The sequence below is a fragment of the Eriocheir sinensis genome, chromosome 39 (genome assembly GCF_024679095.1).
Source record: "Eriocheir sinensis breed Jianghai 21 chromosome 39, ASM2467909v1, whole genome shotgun sequence".
NCBI lineage: Eukaryota > Metazoa > Arthropoda > Malacostraca > Decapoda > Varunidae > Eriocheir > Eriocheir sinensis.
The window spans coordinates 9,649,769-9,666,635 of NC_066547.1; the positions used below are offsets into that span (position 1 = coordinate 9,649,769).

Consider the following 16,867-nt stretch of genomic DNA (forward strand, 5'->3'; position numbering starts at 1 on the left):
CATCAGCCACTTCTTTTGTTAGCTGCTTTTACGTACGGTTAGCCAGGTGTCCATCAGCCACCTCTTTTGTTAGCTGCCTTTACGTACGGTTAGCCAGGTGTCCATCAGCCACTTCTTTTGTTAGCTGCTTTTATGTACGGTTAGCCAGGTGTCCATCAGCCACTTCTTTTGTTAGCTGCTTTTACGTACGGTTAGCCAGGTGTCCATCAGTCACTTCTTTTGTTAGCTGCTTTTACGTACGGTTAGCCAGGTGTCCATCAGTCACTTCTTTTGTTAGCTGCTTTTACGTACGGTTAGCCAGGTGTCCATCAGTCACTTCTTTTGTTAGCTGCTTTTACGTACGGTTAGCCAGGTGTCCATCAGCCACTTCTTTTGTTAGCTGCTTTTACGTACGGTTAGCCAGGTGTCCATCAGCCACTTCTTTTGTTAGCTGCCTTTACGTACGGTTAGCCAGGTGTCCATCAGCCACTTCTTTTGTTAGCTGCCTTTACGTACGGTTAGCCAGGTGTCCATCAACCACTTCTTTTGTTAGCTGCCTTTACGTACGGTTACCCAGGTGTCCATCAGCCACTTCTTTTGTTAGCTGCCTTTACGTACGGTTCGCCAGGTGTCCATCAGCCACTTCTTTTGTTAGCTGCCTTTACGTACGGTTAGCCAGGTGTCCATCAGCCACTTCTTTTGTTAGCTGCCTTTACGTACGGTTAGCCAGGTGTCCATCAGCCACTTCTTTTGTTAGCTGCCTTTACGTACGGTTAGCCAGGTGTCCATCAGCCACTTCTTTTGTTAGCTGCCTTTACGTACGGTTAGCCAGGTGTCCATCAGCCACTTCTTTTCTTAGCTGCCTTTACGTACGGTTCGCCAGGTGTCCATCAGCCACTTCTTTTCTTAGCTGCCTTTACGTACGGTTAGCCAGGTGTCCATCAGCCACTTCTTTTGTTAGCTGCTTTTATGTACGGTTAGCCAGGTGTCCATCAGCCACTTCTTTTGTTAGCTGCCTTTACGTACGGTTAGCCAGGTGTCCATCAGTCACTTCTTTTGTTAGCTGCCTTTACGTACGGTTAGCCAGGTGTCCATCAGCCACTTCTTTTGTTAGCTGCTTTTACGTACGGTTAGCCAGGTGTCCATCAGCCACTTCTTTTGTTAGCTGCTTTTACGTACGGTTAGCCAGGTGTCCATCAGCCACTTCTTTTGTTAGCTGCCTTTACGTACGGTTAGCCAGGTGTCCATCAGCCACTTCTTTTGTTAGCTGCCTTTACGTACGGTTAGCCAGGTGTCCATCAAAGGCTGGGTGGGCGTAGTGACCGGCCAATAATCTGAAAAAAACAAAAACATAAGCAGGGCCGAGCTCGGGTCACCAAAATCGTTGTCAGTCGCGTTATAAATTGCTCGACCACCGCACCTCTGATTTTATAGTAATGATTCAATATAAAAATGATATGTTGATTCGTTACTTTATACACTTATATATTTTATGCCTCCCATTTTTTTTCAAACTCAATTTAGTTGTATTCAATTTTTTTTCTATTTGTTTAGCTTTCACACTTATTTATTTATATGTTTAGATTTTATATTTCATATATATCTATTTCCTTTCCCATTATTCTTTTATTTATTCATTAATTTCTCTCTCTCTCTCTCTCTCTCTCTCTCTCTCTCTCTCTCTCTCTCTCTCTCTCTCTCTCTCTCTCTCTCTGTTTTTTATTCACACTTTCTACTTTGATCTATCCTTTGCTCCCTTTCCTTGTCAACGTTTTATTTTATTTTACGCGCGTTATCTTCGTCCATCGCGCATCCATTTTCGTTTTTATTGTGCCTTAGATTGTTTCGTTCAGCTTTCTAGTTTCGTTCATGTTGCGGTGTTCCCTTTCCTTTGTTTTTTCAATCGTATGTTTTCTTATTCCGTTTTTTTTGTTATTCTTATTCTTATTCTTCTTAATATTATCAACCCAACCACCATCACCGACAGTAATAGCAACAACAACAACTACAACAGCAACAACAATAACAACAACAACAACAAAAGCCGCAATAACAACATGACTTTTAAATTTACTTAGCAAGACCGAATTCATGCATAACAAATACTAAAAATACACAGAGCAAGCATAAAATAGCTTAAACGCACTTGATTTATTCCCAGCCATTTCCCAACAATTCCAGCATTATATTTCTCTCTCTCTCTCTCTCTCTCTCTCTCTCTGATTGACTGATGTTTAAAACTTATCCTACTTCTCAGGCCTCAGTGAGCTTGAAGTGCTTCCTAATTTTCTTTTCTTTTTGCTTTCTTCCTTTGTATTGCAATTGTTATCATTTCAAGTCTTTTTTTTCCATCCGTTTCCTGATAATAGTTTCTTTTATTTTTATGTATATTTTTTTCGCCGTGAGTGATTTTTTTCCTTTTTTTTTTTTCAGGCGTTTGGTATTTCATGCATGATTCTAAAATTTGCATATAGTTAAAAAAGTAGACTCTCTCTCTCTCTCTCTCTCTCTCTCTCTCTCTCTCTCTCTAATACACAGCGATAGTTAGTAAAGTAATAGAGTGGTGGCTTGGCCGTGAGGAAGTATAGGTGTTAATTCGACTACGAAAAGCTTAGATAAATTCAAGGATAGTGAGGGCGAGTGGTCTTGGATTCACAAAGTGCCGTGTTAGCAGCCCGACTCTGTGCTTGCTCCTCCTATGTTCGTTTTTCTTATTTTATGAACAGTTTTTCGACGTCATAGGTGGCGCATTATTTTTTTTATCGTCGTCAGTCATATGTTTATTTCTTCACTGTAACTGATCAAGAGTCACTAAATTTTTGTGGTTATTGTTTAATTGTAATTGTATAGTATTATCTGTGTTTAATAAAGACGAGATGAAAAGGAAGAGTAGAGGGGAAGAGGTAGAGCTAGAGTAGAGGAGAGGAAGAGGAAAGGAAGAGGAAGATGAAGAGGAGAGGAAGAGTAGAGGGGAAAAGGAAGAGGAAAGGAGAGGAGAAAAAGAGGGGAGGAAGAGGAAGATGAAGAGGAGAGGAAGAGTAGAGGGGAAGAGGAAGAGGAGAGGAGAGGAAGAGGAGAGGAAGAGGAGAGGAAGAGTAGAGAGGATAAAGAAGAGGAAAGGAGAGGAGAAGGAGAGAGGATTAAAAGGAAGAGAAAGAGGAAGAGGAAAGGATAAGAGAAAGAAGTAGAGGGGAAGAGGAAGAGAGGAGGAAGTCAGTAGAGGCTAAACTGCGCTAGTCTGCCCTCGTCTTGAAGTGTGTCTCTGAGAAAACGTTGCTGCAGCTTGGGCAACGACAGTGCAATGAAGGGAGTCACTAAAATTACCGCAGAGAACGTAACTGTATACTGAACAACGGTAGTGTGATGCATTGTGTGTTCCTGGCGTTACAGCAGTTTGGGAGATGTGAACTTAAAAAAAAAATCCTTCCTTGTATTATATGTAGATCCGGCCTTTCACCTATCGTAGCAGTAACAGGAGCAGTAGTAACAGTATAGGGTTTAAACACCGAGAAAAAGGAATTATGACACACACACACTCACACGTAAATGATTAAGATATAAGAATGTCCTTTATAAGATGACCCCTATAGTTTCCATGGAGAATATAGGCTTGGATGTATATTTACTGTATAGGACCTCCCACCCAATCTTGACCCTATCAGTGGTATTAGTATTAGTGGTCTGTCAAAGAAGCTGCGTAGGTCACTCTAGAATCCTTGGTGCTCACAGTGGTGGAGTGGCAAAAGGGTGGCCTGTCCATTGTGTAGATTAGAAGACCTGCCACTGTTGAACAATTTAGAAATTCTACTAAGTCTGTATAAGTGTTTTAGTGTCAGACCATGTATTTCATTTTGTATTTTGCTGAGCTAGTTTTAACTTCATTTTTTGTATGATTTTACAAATTCCAAAAGCGTCACGGTCCGTTGTTGCATCATCTGGGAACTCACATCAAACAGTCAGTCAGTCAGTGTTGTGCTTGTAATACACACACACACACACACACACACACACACACACTGAAACAAGTATCACAAAAAAAATGAGTATAATTTTGGACAAATGATGCTCTCTCTCTCTCTCTCTCTCTCTCTCTCTCTCTCTCTCTCTCTCTCTCTCTCTCTCTCTCTCTCTCTCTCTCTCTCCCCTTTCCTCTCCTCCGTTTCCCTTTCCCTCCTCCTCTTCCTCAGCACCTCCCAGGAGTTCCCATTTCTCTTTCGAACCAGCTGTGTTTATCCCCTCGACCCTATATGCCAGATGCCCTTCTCTCTCTCTCTCTCTCTCTCTCTCTCTCTCTCGTCGTGGGAACTGCACATCATAACTATTAACAAACCAGTCTCGTCCTTGCCGCCAGGTGGGAGATGTTTCACAACCCTACAAGTGCTTGGAGAAAGGATCAATGCTGATGCAGGTGGTAGGGGGCTTTAGGCAGGGATTCCGACCTTCTTTGTTGATCCAAGTGTTTCTAACGGATAACTAACTCTTAATCGTCCTTTCATTTTAGCGACCAAACTTTCTGACCAGTCTTCGGTGTTCAGCTTCTTTCTCTCTGTGATCGTTAGGAAACTTTGATGAGTTGAGAAAAGAGAGGAAGAAAAGTGGGTAAGTAGGAAGAAGAACGGGTAGCTACGAAGAGAAGTGGATAAGCAGGAAGAGAAGAAGGTAATAGGAAGAAAAAAGGGTAGGTAGGAAGAAAGGTGGTTAGGTAAGAAAAAAAAGTGGGTATATATAGATAGGAAAAAAGTGGGTAGATAGGGAGAAAAGTGGGTAGGTAGGGAGAAAAGGGAGTGGGTAAAAAGAAAAGTGGCTGAGTGTTATCGGAGAATAGGAGATAGGCGTTTGGAAGATTGTGTTGAGTTGACGGGTGGAGAAATTGAGTTTTTAAGGTAACAAACAAGAACAAAAGGAGAAGCCGCAAAAACAGCAGAACTAGCAAGAACCAGCCAACAGCACTAGAAGAAAAAGAAGAAGAAGAAGAAGAAGAAAAAGAAAAAGAAGAAGAAGAAGAAGTTGCGACTCGTTAAACTGCGCAGCAAGGGAGAGAGAATGTTCTTGCTGTTACGTATTTTCCAGTGCTGCGATTGAAGGGGTTACGAAGAGGAGAGAAAACGAGAGAGCGGTTGAGAATGTCGTAGTCGGAGATATAAGACAGAAGTCGAGAAGCGCGTCGTAATGCCTGCCTGGTCGCCTGTTTGTTTAGTCACCTGATTGACGGAGAAAATGAGGCGAGAATGTCTGAACCTGAGTCGAGCGTGTGTTCTTGAAATCCGGTGGTGTGTAAAGCGTTTCTCATTTCTTTTTTGAGCGTTTGTCTTTTGTTTTTAAGAGATGTGGGTTGTGGCATAAGTAGAACGAGGTGTATCTTTTTTTTAATGTACTTCTCTGTCTATTCATCTCACTTTCTATTCATCTAATCTGTCTTTTTTAATTATTTCTGTATCAGCATGCTTATCTGTTTATCATTTATCTATCTCTCTGCCTAGTATTTTTGGCTGTCCATCTTTCAATCTTTCTATCTATTAATCTATCTCTGCATATTTTCGTACGGTTTGAATCTAGTTTTTTGACTCTTTTTTTGAGAAATACATATTATTCGTATGCAATGCAGGGAGTTAACTTTTGGCATTTATTTCTGTATATAATTTTCTGTGTATTGATAAAATGTGGAGGTATTTGCGGTCTGTTTGCCTGCCTGTCTGCCTGTCTGTCTTCCCTTTCGCTCCTTCCCATTCTCCGCAAGAGGCCAGTAGGCTAAACAAGGCAGCTCCTGTAAACCTAACCCAATCACCCTCATTTTCCGTGCACTCCACTTCCTTTTCTCAGCAACTTTCCGATATTGAACTCCATCTGCCACTTCACTGGTGTCCATTTCTCCTTCTTAGATATTCCTGCTCTCAGCCTTCCTAATCTTCCTCCACTTTCCCTCTTCCCTTCATGACTTTATCGCTCGATCTCTCTTCCTTCTAAATTCCATTGGTCAACAAAAACCGTACATATCCATATTCATATAACAATTTACAACCTATATCATCATTACCGCTATCAGCAGCATTCTTAGATTTTCTGCAGTGATGCTATCCTGTAGCTACTCTCACGCACGCACGCACGCACGCACGCAGTGCACAGTACCCCCCCCCCAACCCCCCAAGGGGCAAGCTTAGAGGCAGCATCGTGGAGGCAGCGTGCCACTCAACTCTGTGGTGCCAGTCTTTGCGTTGCTAACTCCAGCCTCCCCAAAACCGGCGAGCCAAACCGAGGTAATGAGGTGGATCAGTGCACATACTCCTTATGACACAGCACTGTGACAGCAGACAGATGGAGTTCCGCCTGCTTCACCGTGATCTCCCGAGCCCCCCGGACTCGGCGGGGCCCCGCCCCGAGGCTGCTTGCTGCATGAAGGTGTCAGCCGCACAGGAGCGGCCGGTGCGCGTCCGCCTCAGCGTGACGCCGACCAGCTCCGTCCTGCCGGGCACCACCAAGACCCACGTGCTGGCGGACTTCACCTTCGAGGCGGCGGCGTGGCTGCCGGCCTCCGGCGACACGCTGGCCAACACGGCTCACAGCAAAGTCTTGGAGGAGGAAGTGCTCGAGCAACTCGACGAAAACCTGCCGATAACGATGGAGTATTCTTCTGGCGGGAAGACTGTGAAGACACCCACCCAGTACAAGCTGGGACAGTTCCTGGACGACAACCCGCGGCTGCTGGACGCCGCCAGGAGGCGCGCCAAGCCGCTCACTGCCATGTACTGCCTCGTGCGGGCGCGCTTCATGCAGTTCCCCTCCGCCCTCAGCCTGGTGGTCCGCCGGCCTCGCAGACTCTTCCGCAGAGCCCTCAAGACCAAGACGGTCGTCAAGTTTTCCTTCGACATAGACAAGTGGGAGAAAGTCCCCAGGTCCATACACACCTTTGAAAACACCTCGCCCAACGAATACGTCAACTACAGACACCTCCTCAAGCTGGACCCCAGCCTTCCCCTGACCATCAGGACCACCGTGGGCGGCAGAGTCACGGACACGGAGACGGACCTGTAGCTGTCCGACCTCCTCTCGTACCTGCTGCAGCACCGGCGAGGCCCCGGCGAGCAGCCCGCCCAGCAAACACCATCTTGTCAAACCCTGAAGGAGCCTCAAGGCCAGAGGACGCACACAAGAGAACCTTTCATCATGGGGTCAGATCGTCCACCATTACTCTCCCGCCTGCTGCCGCGCCGGCGAGGCCACAGCGACCAGCCAGTCCAGAAAACACCGCCCTCTCAGACCAAGGGGGAAAGTCACGTCAGGAGAACACCCACACCGGAACCATCAACCTTGGGGACAACTCTTGCCCCAACACCACTGGCTGAGTAAGCAGGTCAACAGGACAAAATATCACACATTTTCTCTTCTTTTTAAACAATTTACATCTATGATTTAATCTATTTGGTGTATATCGCCATACGATACACATTAGATTTCCTTTTGTTTTACCTGTTCAGTGTTTTCAATAACTTCTCTGTTATTGATACATATTATCCATGGAACTCTTATAGATATATTGAGCTTCACCGAACATAATGAAGGAGAGAAAGGAAGTCGTGAGTGATTGCCGTGGAATGGAGAGACTTATTAATCAGGCTGAGGGGCGCGCCATCAATTACCTCATCAGTGTTACGCCACCGTTTTATTTTAGGTGGTGCCTGCAGCGCTGGTAGGCTCTCTTGAGGGGCCTATTGGACAGCCCCAGCCCGTTAATGGTGCAGGCGAATTTTATCTATAGTGACTGCCGTGATATATGACTTTTCTTGGCCCATGTTGCCCCCCCCGGTGCTCCACTTGAACGAGGTCCCTGAAGTTAGTCTTTTTGTGTTTGATCTCCGAAGTCGAATTGCATCCTCTTCTCTCCTGTTCCCACTTCTCCATCAATTTCAAACCCTATTTTCACATTCTGAGCCGCGGTGCTGATATCTTTCCATACCCAATCCACTACAGTCTTTGCCTTTGTCTCAAACTGCTCAATCTTATTTGCTGAATTTCATCGTAGGCATTCAGTTGCCTCACTATTATTCTCAGCATTATGTTTCTCCCAAGTTCTATCCAGTCTTCTTTTCTGCCTTACATGTCCTCTATCCCATCTATCCCAATTTTCTTCCCTATACAACCCCAAACAGTTTTGTGTCAAATCAGTTCCTCTTCACAACTCCAGGCAGTGGCACCAAATAAGACTCGTTGTAACTTGCAAGCTCAAGTTTATTTGTACTAACTCAATACGAGCAGCGAGCCTATGGAAGCCTACAACAAAAACAATGGAGGGACAGAGGGAGGAGGCAGTGGTGGGCGGGACGTGGGCGGGGAAGGAAAGGTGTCACATTGCATTCACCTCTTATCCACCACCCTCACCGCTGCCCACCACTGAATATAAACTAGATACGTATACTGGTGACGATTAATACGTGTTAGAGAGCGAGTAGAGTAACGGTAGAATCCAAAGAAGAATGGAAATGCAGTGAGTGGTAACAGTGAGATTTGCAGCGGACGAGTTGGAAGTACTGAGGGTAGATGAAAGGGATTTGATAGCTAGGTAAAGTTGCACAAACCTGACAGACAAGTTCAGAATAATAAAAAAATCGTGTAAGAGCAATAATAATAAAGAAAATAATAATATCGGTTGTAAAAGGGGGCTCCAGGTAAATGCCAGGAAACCAAGATTAAGAAAATAATAATAATAATCTTGATCAAACAAATGCCAAGCGTCGAAATAACAAGAGTAACGTTGATGAACCGAAGAAGAAAAAGAAAACGGAATAAAAAAACAAGAAAACAGGAAACAGAAGATAATAAAACAACCAAAAACACAAGACAGAGAAACAAAATTAAACAAAAGAAGAGAGATAGAAAAAAAAAGAAAAAAATACTAACAATAGATGACTTAGATGCGCATACAAACAAACTATAATAATAATAGTAAACTTCAAGAGGATTATTACGATATTAATTATTAAGGAAAACTACTGTTATCATTACCCTCCTTCAGCCAGTCGTTACAATATATAATTACTAACGTAGGATTACTATTATTTACCCCCAGGCTACAGACAGTCATGCAAATAAAGAGTTCGTAAATGGCTTTGTCTTGTTTCATGCAGATATCCATGACGTCATGAATTATTTACATCCTATATACACCGCGGGGCAGCTCAGGGCGGGTCGCGACTTCCATCCCTCGAACTGACCCACGGAGACTACGATACTAAGAATACCGGGACGTTGGGTGATGCTGAGGCGGAAGAGGAGAAGGAGGAGGAGAAACAAGAGGACAGGGGTCTCGTAGGCAGGGCTATGGCACGCTGAAGTAAAGAGGAAACAAAGGAGAGTGGAATCGAAGGGAATGGAGAATGAGGGACAGAAGAGGGGGATGAATGCATAGGAACCAAACGGAGGGACGCCATACACACACCTCATGGGGAGACAAAGGGAGCGGAATCGAAGGGAATGGAGAATGAGGGACAGAAGAGGGGGATGAATGCATAGGAACCAAACGGAGGGACGCCATACACACACCTCATGGGGAGACAAAGGGAGCGGAATCGAAGGGAATGGAGAATAAGTGACAGGAGTGAGTGATGGATACATGGGAACCAAACTCGCACATCAGGTGAAAACAGGTGATCAGAACGAGAGACAAGGGCCGGAGATCAAACTTCAGAGGAGAGAGTAGAAGCTAGGAGTAATGGAGGAGCTTTGGTGAGACGGTGAACGGGGTGAGGTGAGGGCTGAGGGGCGGGCGGGGTGAGGCGCCTATTCGTAGCCTGTCCTGTAGCCGGCCTGCTCCTCGACGGGCACGGGCTCGGGGAAGCGGATCTTGATGTCGGTCTGCTCCTCGACGGTGTTTACCTGAAGGAGGAGGAGGAGGAGGAGGAGGTGAGGATGGTGTCAGGTAAGATAGATAGATAGATAGATAGATAGATAGATAGATAGATAGATAGATAGATAGATTGATTAATTGATGAAGGGGAGCGCGCAAACTACCAATTACTGTGCAGTCGTTAAACAATCACCTAAACGAAAAAAAAATGTAACTACCAATCACTGCAAAATGGATGTATGTTTAGGTGAACAGTTATGATTTTATGTGTGATTATAAGTGAACACATACATTAATACAAGCCAATTATATAAGTGTAAAATATAGCAAAATATTGAATAGAATCAGTTGCCTTTTCCCCCACCTTTTACCCCCTCCCAACTACCCTTCCTCTCCCTCCTTATCATCCCCCTGTAATCATCAAACCACCATCATCCTTCACCCTCCTCTTACTCCCCTCCCTACCCACCCACCCCACCACTCCCCTCTATATCACTACCCCCCTTCTTCCCTCTCTATCCCTCCCAACCCTCTCCATACCACCTCCACCCTTTATCCTCCTCCACCAACAGCTCCCTTCCCCTCTCCCTCCTCCACCCCCCCTCTCAACGCCCTTCTCGCCTCAGTTACCTGGAAGCCGTTGATGGGGTCGGCTGTGTAGCGGGTAATGTAGCGGATGCTGTCAGGCCCCACCCAGGAGTACTCGCCCTGCACAAGACCGTTCTCGTCCTGGCTCTCGTGGCGGTTCTGGTAGTTGGTGAATTCATCGTCGGCCACCGCGAGACTGAACTGGTACGGCTCCGGGCTGAACTGCAGAAGGCGGTGAAGGAATAAGCGAGCAGGTGAGCGCGAGTGTTCGTAGGGAAAATGTGGGTTGGTAGTTGGGTAGTTAGATAGAAAGGTGAGGTTTGTATGGGAAAAGGAATTAAAGACTTATGGTGCAAGCTAGTAATGTAGGTAAAGAGGAAAGTGTTGGCGAGTTCGTAGGGAAAAAGGGTAAAGTGTGGGATGGTAGTTGGATAGTTAGGAAGAAAGGATAGTTAAGTTTGAAAGGGGAATGGAGTGACTGGTTTATGGTGTAAGGTAGTAATGTAGGCAAAGAGGAAAGTGTTGGCGAGTTCGTAGGGAAAAAGGGTAACGTGTGGGATGGTATTTGGGTAGTTAGGTAGGGTTAAGTTTGTAAGGGGAAAGGAGTGACGGTTTTTTGGTGAAAGGTAGTGAGGTAGGAAGGAAGAAGAGTACCGATGATAAGATGTGCAGGTAAAGAGAGAGTGAGGGAGTGGTTTAGAAATAAAGGGGGAATAAATATGTGTGTAACAGCCAGGTAAGAAGAGTTCATGGTAGTGTAGTAAGAGTCGTTATTGGTAAATGGAGTGAATGTTTCGGAGTTGCAGGTAGTGGTGGTAGGCGGAAGGGATGGACAAGTTAGTGAAAGGAAGATGAAAGTAAGGGTTGCGTGGGCTGTCTAGGAGGGGAAAATTGCCGGTGGAGAAAGGGAGATGTGGCAAGTGGGTGTCTGTGGAGGCAGACAGAAAGGGAAGCGAAAGGTGGAGGAGTGAGGAAAGGGTGAAAGGTGTTTAGGGGAGAAAGGTAAAGGGTTGAGGGAAAGGGAAAGTAGGGAGAAGGGAGCAGGTAGAAAAAGATGGGTGGGTAATAAGTGTAGAAAAAAAAACAAGGAAAGGTGTTGTTAGGTATGGGAATAAAGGAAAGATATATAGACAATTGTGAACGAGGTAATGGGAGTGGGGGTGGGAGGGGCTTGAACTGGCTGTTACGAGTGAGCGAGGTGACTGTAAAACGAGTGGCAATTCTTGATGTTAACTGTACAGTAAATGTGGTGACGATTTTTTTTTTTTACATAAACGAAGATGCATTGTATAAGTAACTGTTGTCTGTCTGTCGGAGCGTGACGAAACCGGTGACGCTTCTGCATCACTTAAGACTTGTTACTGCGACTGGGAATTTAGTTTTTTTTTTTTAATGAATCAGCAGTGTGGCATACGGTTGCTGTTAAGAGTGTCGAAGTTCATGGTGACCGATTGTTATTTGGCTAAAGTTTTGGTTACTAATTATTGTAAATGAAAAGTGAAATGAATAAATGCTATCGTGTTACAAAATACCAATAAAAAATCTTAGACAAAGGGAGAAAGCGTGATAATTTTTTTTTGCCTTCATTTTTTTTTGCTACAGTTATTTATTCTCAAGTTAAGTGAAAGCTTCGGTACATTCACTGACGAACATTATTCATAAGAGAACTAAGATTCCTAGAAGTGAATGACTGTCTTATCGTCTTTGCCAGCGACACGTGTCAAGGGAAAGTGAATGTGATTTCGGTGCCAGTACAAAAAAATTTCCAATCTTTTTTCTCCAAAGTGATTGTCATGCAAGATCCAACAATTTGCCGCTCGCACCAACCTCTCCCCAGCCATGCACAGGAATCCCGCAATTCAGGTCCCATTATCCCATTATCTTAACGAGTCTGTCATGCAGCTTCTTCATTCTCCCCTTCACACGAACATGCATATAGAACGGAAAACATTTAAGTTGGTATTAGACGACACTTTCAGTTCTCACAAAAGCCATTTCTAAAGGTCAAAGAGGGGTCAGTCGGGTTCTAATGAGTATTTCTTTAGGTTCATTGTACAGAAGAAGGGTCAAACTATACCACCGGGCCATAAAACTACTCTTGGAAATGCCTACAACTCCTACGAAAGCCTTGTCAAATATGTGTTCTTGAGCGATGAAATGTCTTATGATACGACCCTCAGCCTCTTCATGCTCAGCCACGCAGCGTGCATTATCATGACACTTTCGAAATGCAGGTCAGCGTGCAACATTCCATCATTCCATTGCCCACTTAGTTTTAAGGAAGCGTCACATTTCATGCATTACCACTTGCTCCATGCATCATTTCAGCTCTTTACTTCCTAGTCACATAAATAGATGAATAGATAAATATAGAGAAACATTCCATTAACGCAAATTTCATGCATCAAAAATATATCATTCCATTAAAGCAAATTTGCATGCATCAAAAATATATCGTTCCATTAAAGTAAATTTGCATGCATCAAAAATATATCATTCCATTAACGCAAATTTGCATGCATCAAAAATATATCATTCCATTAACGCAAATTTGCATGCATCAAAAATATATCATTCCATTAACGCAAATTTGCATGCATCAAAAATATATCATTCCATTAACGCAAATTTGCATGCATCAAAAATATATCATTCCATTAAAGTAAATTTGCATGCGTCAAAAATATATCATTCCATTAAAGTAAATTTGCATGCACCAAAATCATTCTTCTCCCATTACTAATTTAAAGTTACAGATGACGCGTTTCTCTCTTCACCGGCGGGGTGTCATGCATCATTCCAGCTTGAATTACTACGTCATTCCACAACAGCAGATATCATTCAAACCAGCTGTATCATGCCACGGTTGCTACGGCCACTCCATTGAGCATTCGATTGGGCAACATGCGAACATCAGTATTACTCAATAGGAAAGACAAACTGGTTCTACTACTACTATTGCCAACCATAATCTTCTTTCATGCTCTTCATTCACCCCTTTCTACCAGTAACTGAATGGCATGCCAATCATTCCGTTACACAACAGCTACGTGAACATGCATCATTCCACCTCAACAGGACCAGCCATGCAGACGGAGGTTAGAGCCGAGACTTCGAGCAGGACACGAAATTTTAATGCTTACGAGGGCCTCCTCCAGCGATTCGGAGGCGTACGTCTGCGGGCGTGGTTCGGGATCGTACGACTGCGGGCGCGGGGCGCACACAGCAACGCCCACCAGACATGCCAGCACGAACACCTGTGGAGGGAGAAGACGAGGATGAAGCTGAAAAGAGGCGAGGTGATGATGTTCAGGAGCAGCGAATAGCGGGCTTTTTTTATGATTGTTTCCTTTTTTTGTGCCCTTGAGCTGTCTCCTCTGTTGTAAAAAAAAAAAGACTAGGATGAAGAGGAAAACGAGGATGGGGATGACAAGGAAGATGAGGCGATGCTGATGATGAATGAGGAGTGGATGGAGATAGAGCAAATACATGTGGAAGAACCAAGCTGGGAAGACGATGGGGATGAAGATGAAGATGGAGACACGAGGACAAGGAAAGAACGTGAGTGAAGACGATGAGGATGAAGATGACATGGAGACACGAGGACGAGGAAAGAACGTGAGTGGCAATTTTCATCTTTTATATAATTAGAGTAATATTAATTGACGTGTAGTTCTGGTTGATTGACAGACGGATAACTGATCAATATCTTTTGTTAATCATTGACCAAAGGATTGATATTATTCGAATTTACGGTTTTGTACTACATGATGGTTATGAATAGGGCAGCACTACAGCTTGCGATATTAATGAGATATGGCTAAGCTTCAACCAATTATCGTGTACTTTAAAAGGAAAGCGTATATATTTTCAAAGGGAAGGCAGCATTAATGTGTCTCAGCTGTCATACATATTGTCCTGGAGTAACCTTGTGGTGCTTTGAATACTATTTCATTGGTAGAGACACGGTCCGAGAGGGGAAGTGAGCGTCCCAGACAGAGCGGAGAAAGGTTGACTGACTCCTTAATTTGATCTGGTTGAAAGGGAAAGTTTTACACGGGGCAGGCGAGAAAGGAGGAGGGAGGGAGGGATTGGAAGGGGGGGGGGGGTGAATGTGGGAAGAGAGAAGCGACCTGATTTAGTGACTGACTGACTTGACTAACTTTCTCATTCACTTCGTCTATACATCACTGTCATTACTATGTTATTAGAGCTGTTATCACGATTAGTACTATCATTGTGGAAAAAAACCCACGACTAGTTTATTCTTATCAGCATATCACAAAAAAACTAGAAAATTGAAAAAAAAGATGCCAAAGAGTATGAATTTCCGAGACCCAGAAAGAAATCAACAAACAAAAACAATGACCCGTAATGAACACGAATTTCCACGACCCAGCCCGAGACTAAGACACAGACCGCCTCCTTTCACTTACCTTCATGTTGCTTAAGAGTTCCTCGGACGGGTGACTGACTAGCGGCCTGTGCGGGGGATCGACGGTAACTGGTGTCAGGGCCCTTCACATCGCGGCTTATATACGTGAAAGGCAGACGAGGGCGGGAGGAACCAGAGGAGGAGGAGGAGGAGGAGAAGGAGGAGGAGGAGGAGGAGGAGCGAGACACGACAAGGCGGGGTGTGGTGACCTCTCTCTTTTTCTTTCTCTTCATTCTTTTTTTTCTGTATCTCTCTCATCCTCCCCTTCTCTTCCTCTTTGCTTTCTCCTCTTCTCAGCTTCCTTGCCTCTCTCATCTGTATTCTTTCCCTCCTCTTATCCTCCTCCTCCTTCCCTTTTCTCTTTTCCTCATTTTCCCCTTTTCTTCCTTCCTCTTTCCTTACCTCCACATGCTTACTCCTCTCTTCTGTATATCTTATCTCTCATCTTTTTCCTCCTATTTCCTTTCTCCTTCTTCCCTTTACTTTCTCTCCGATTCCTGTTTTTCTCCTCCCTTTCTTCTTTCTTCTCATTCCCTTTCCTCTCCCTTCTATTCATATATATATCCTTTATTATGTTATTCGTCCTTCATGTCTTCTAATTGTGTGAAGAAAAGGAAACAAGCTAAGGACGAAAGTTAAAAAAAGAATAGGAGAGAGGAAAGTGAGTGAAATAAAGACAAAAATAAATCAGGAAAGGATAAGCTACTATCTGAATCATCGGTCTGGATTTCTCCGGATTAAGTTTCGATTCTCTTTGATACTTTCTTTTCTTTCTCTTTTTTTCTTTCCCGTGTTGCGTATCAGGGTGGTGGAGTGAGGAACTTTTTATTTTGGAGGAGGAGGAGGAGGAGGAGGAGAGATGGAGGAAGAAAATCAAAATAGAGAGGGAGTGCCAGAAGGAAACTTACCGTAGATGGAGATGATGTAGGGGAGAGAAAAAGGAAAGGGAAAGACTGATGAAAGGGAGAGAAGAAAGGAAGGTAGGAAGAAAGGAAAATAGGAAGGAAGGAAGACAGAGAGAAAGGCAGGTACGTAGGTAATGTGGGAGTGTTGAAAGGGAAAGTGCCTATTGGGTATGTGTATGGGAAATCACGAGTGGGTATTAGGCGTGTAAGAAGAGATGGGAGGAGAGGAAAGGTAGCATTATAGTGAATGTGGTGGGATGTAAACGAAGGTGGGAGGAACTAAGGTGTGTGTGTGTGTGTGTGTGTGTGTGTGTGTGTGTGTGTGTGTGTGTGTGTGTGTGTGTGTGTGTGTGTGTGTGTGTGTGTGTGTGTGTGTGTGTGTGTGTATTTTATCATAAGTGTGTTGAGTAAAAGTGGTAAAAGGAAGAGGAAGTATAGGAAGAGTAGGAAGAGGAGGAGGAGGACGAAGAGGAGTAGACATAAAGGAGGAGGTAGATGACAAGAAGTAGGAGGTAGAGGAGGGGGGACGAGGAGGAGGAGAGGAGGGGGAAGTGGAAGAGTTTTTGTGTGCACGGTTTGGGATTCAAGGCCGAGTGAGAGGGAAGTGGGGCGTAGGGAGGCGGGGCGGGGCGGGGCGGGGCGAGGTGGGGCTGTTGACCTCTTCTGACCTGTTGCTGTAGGGCAGGTGTGTTTGGGTCGTCGCCTGCTTGTGCCACAAAGATAGAACGACCACCACAAACAGCACCACTACCAGCATCACCCTCACCATCACTACCATCACCACCACCATTACCATCACCACCATCACCACCACCATTACCATCATCACCATCACTACCACCACCACTACCATCACTACCACCACAACCATCACCACCACCATTACCATCATCACCATCACTACCACTACCATCACTTATTGTCATCACTTAAAATCATCACTCACGGTTATTATACCATCTCCATTACCCACTACCACTGCCCTCTACTACTACTACTACTACTACCACCGTCTCTAAGCAGCCCAATACTCTAAACTTTCCCTTTTTATTCGTAAAGGTAAGCGTCTAAGGAGGGCGGAGGATGTGAAGTAACCATTTGGTTTTGTCTGGGCGTTCGCGG

At 44.5% G+C, this 16,867-nt stretch overlaps 1 protein-coding gene across 2 annotated transcripts; it reads right to left on the reverse strand.

Moving 5' to 3' along the window:
* Positions 1-8,618: 8,618 nt before the first annotated feature.
* Positions 8,619-14,935, reverse strand: LOC127008968 (larval cuticle protein A2B-like). 2 transcript variants are annotated; one of them, XR_007761491.1, is made up of 5 exons: positions 14,842-14,935; positions 13,549-13,662; positions 10,448-10,627; positions 9,514-9,846; positions 8,619-9,409 (listed from the first exon to the last, which is right to left on the reverse strand). XR_007761491.1 is itself a non-coding variant. In XM_050881511.1 (4 exons), the coding sequence occupies exons 1-4, from the start codon at positions 14,845-14,847 to the stop codon at positions 9,751-9,753; spliced, it is 396 nt and encodes a 131-aa protein (XP_050737468.1). In that variant the 5' UTR covers positions 14,848-14,935; the 3' UTR covers positions 8,619-9,750. The 2 variants fall into 2 exon arrangements, 1 of the variants encoding a protein (XP_050737468.1); XM_050881511.1 differs by having other exon boundaries at positions 8,619-9,846.
* Positions 14,936-16,867: the final 1,932 nt, after the last annotated feature.

Coding starts and splice junctions, on each gene's coding strand:
- LOC127008968 (XM_050881511.1), bottom strand. Junction 10,628..13,548: donor AATCGCTGGAGGAGGCCCTC/GTAAGCATTAAA, acceptor CGCCTTCTGCAG/TTCAGCCCGGAGCCGTACCA. Junction 9,847..10,447: donor ACCCCATCAACGGCTTCCAG/GTAACTGAGGCG, acceptor CTCCTCCTTCAG/GTAAACACCGTCGAGGAGCA.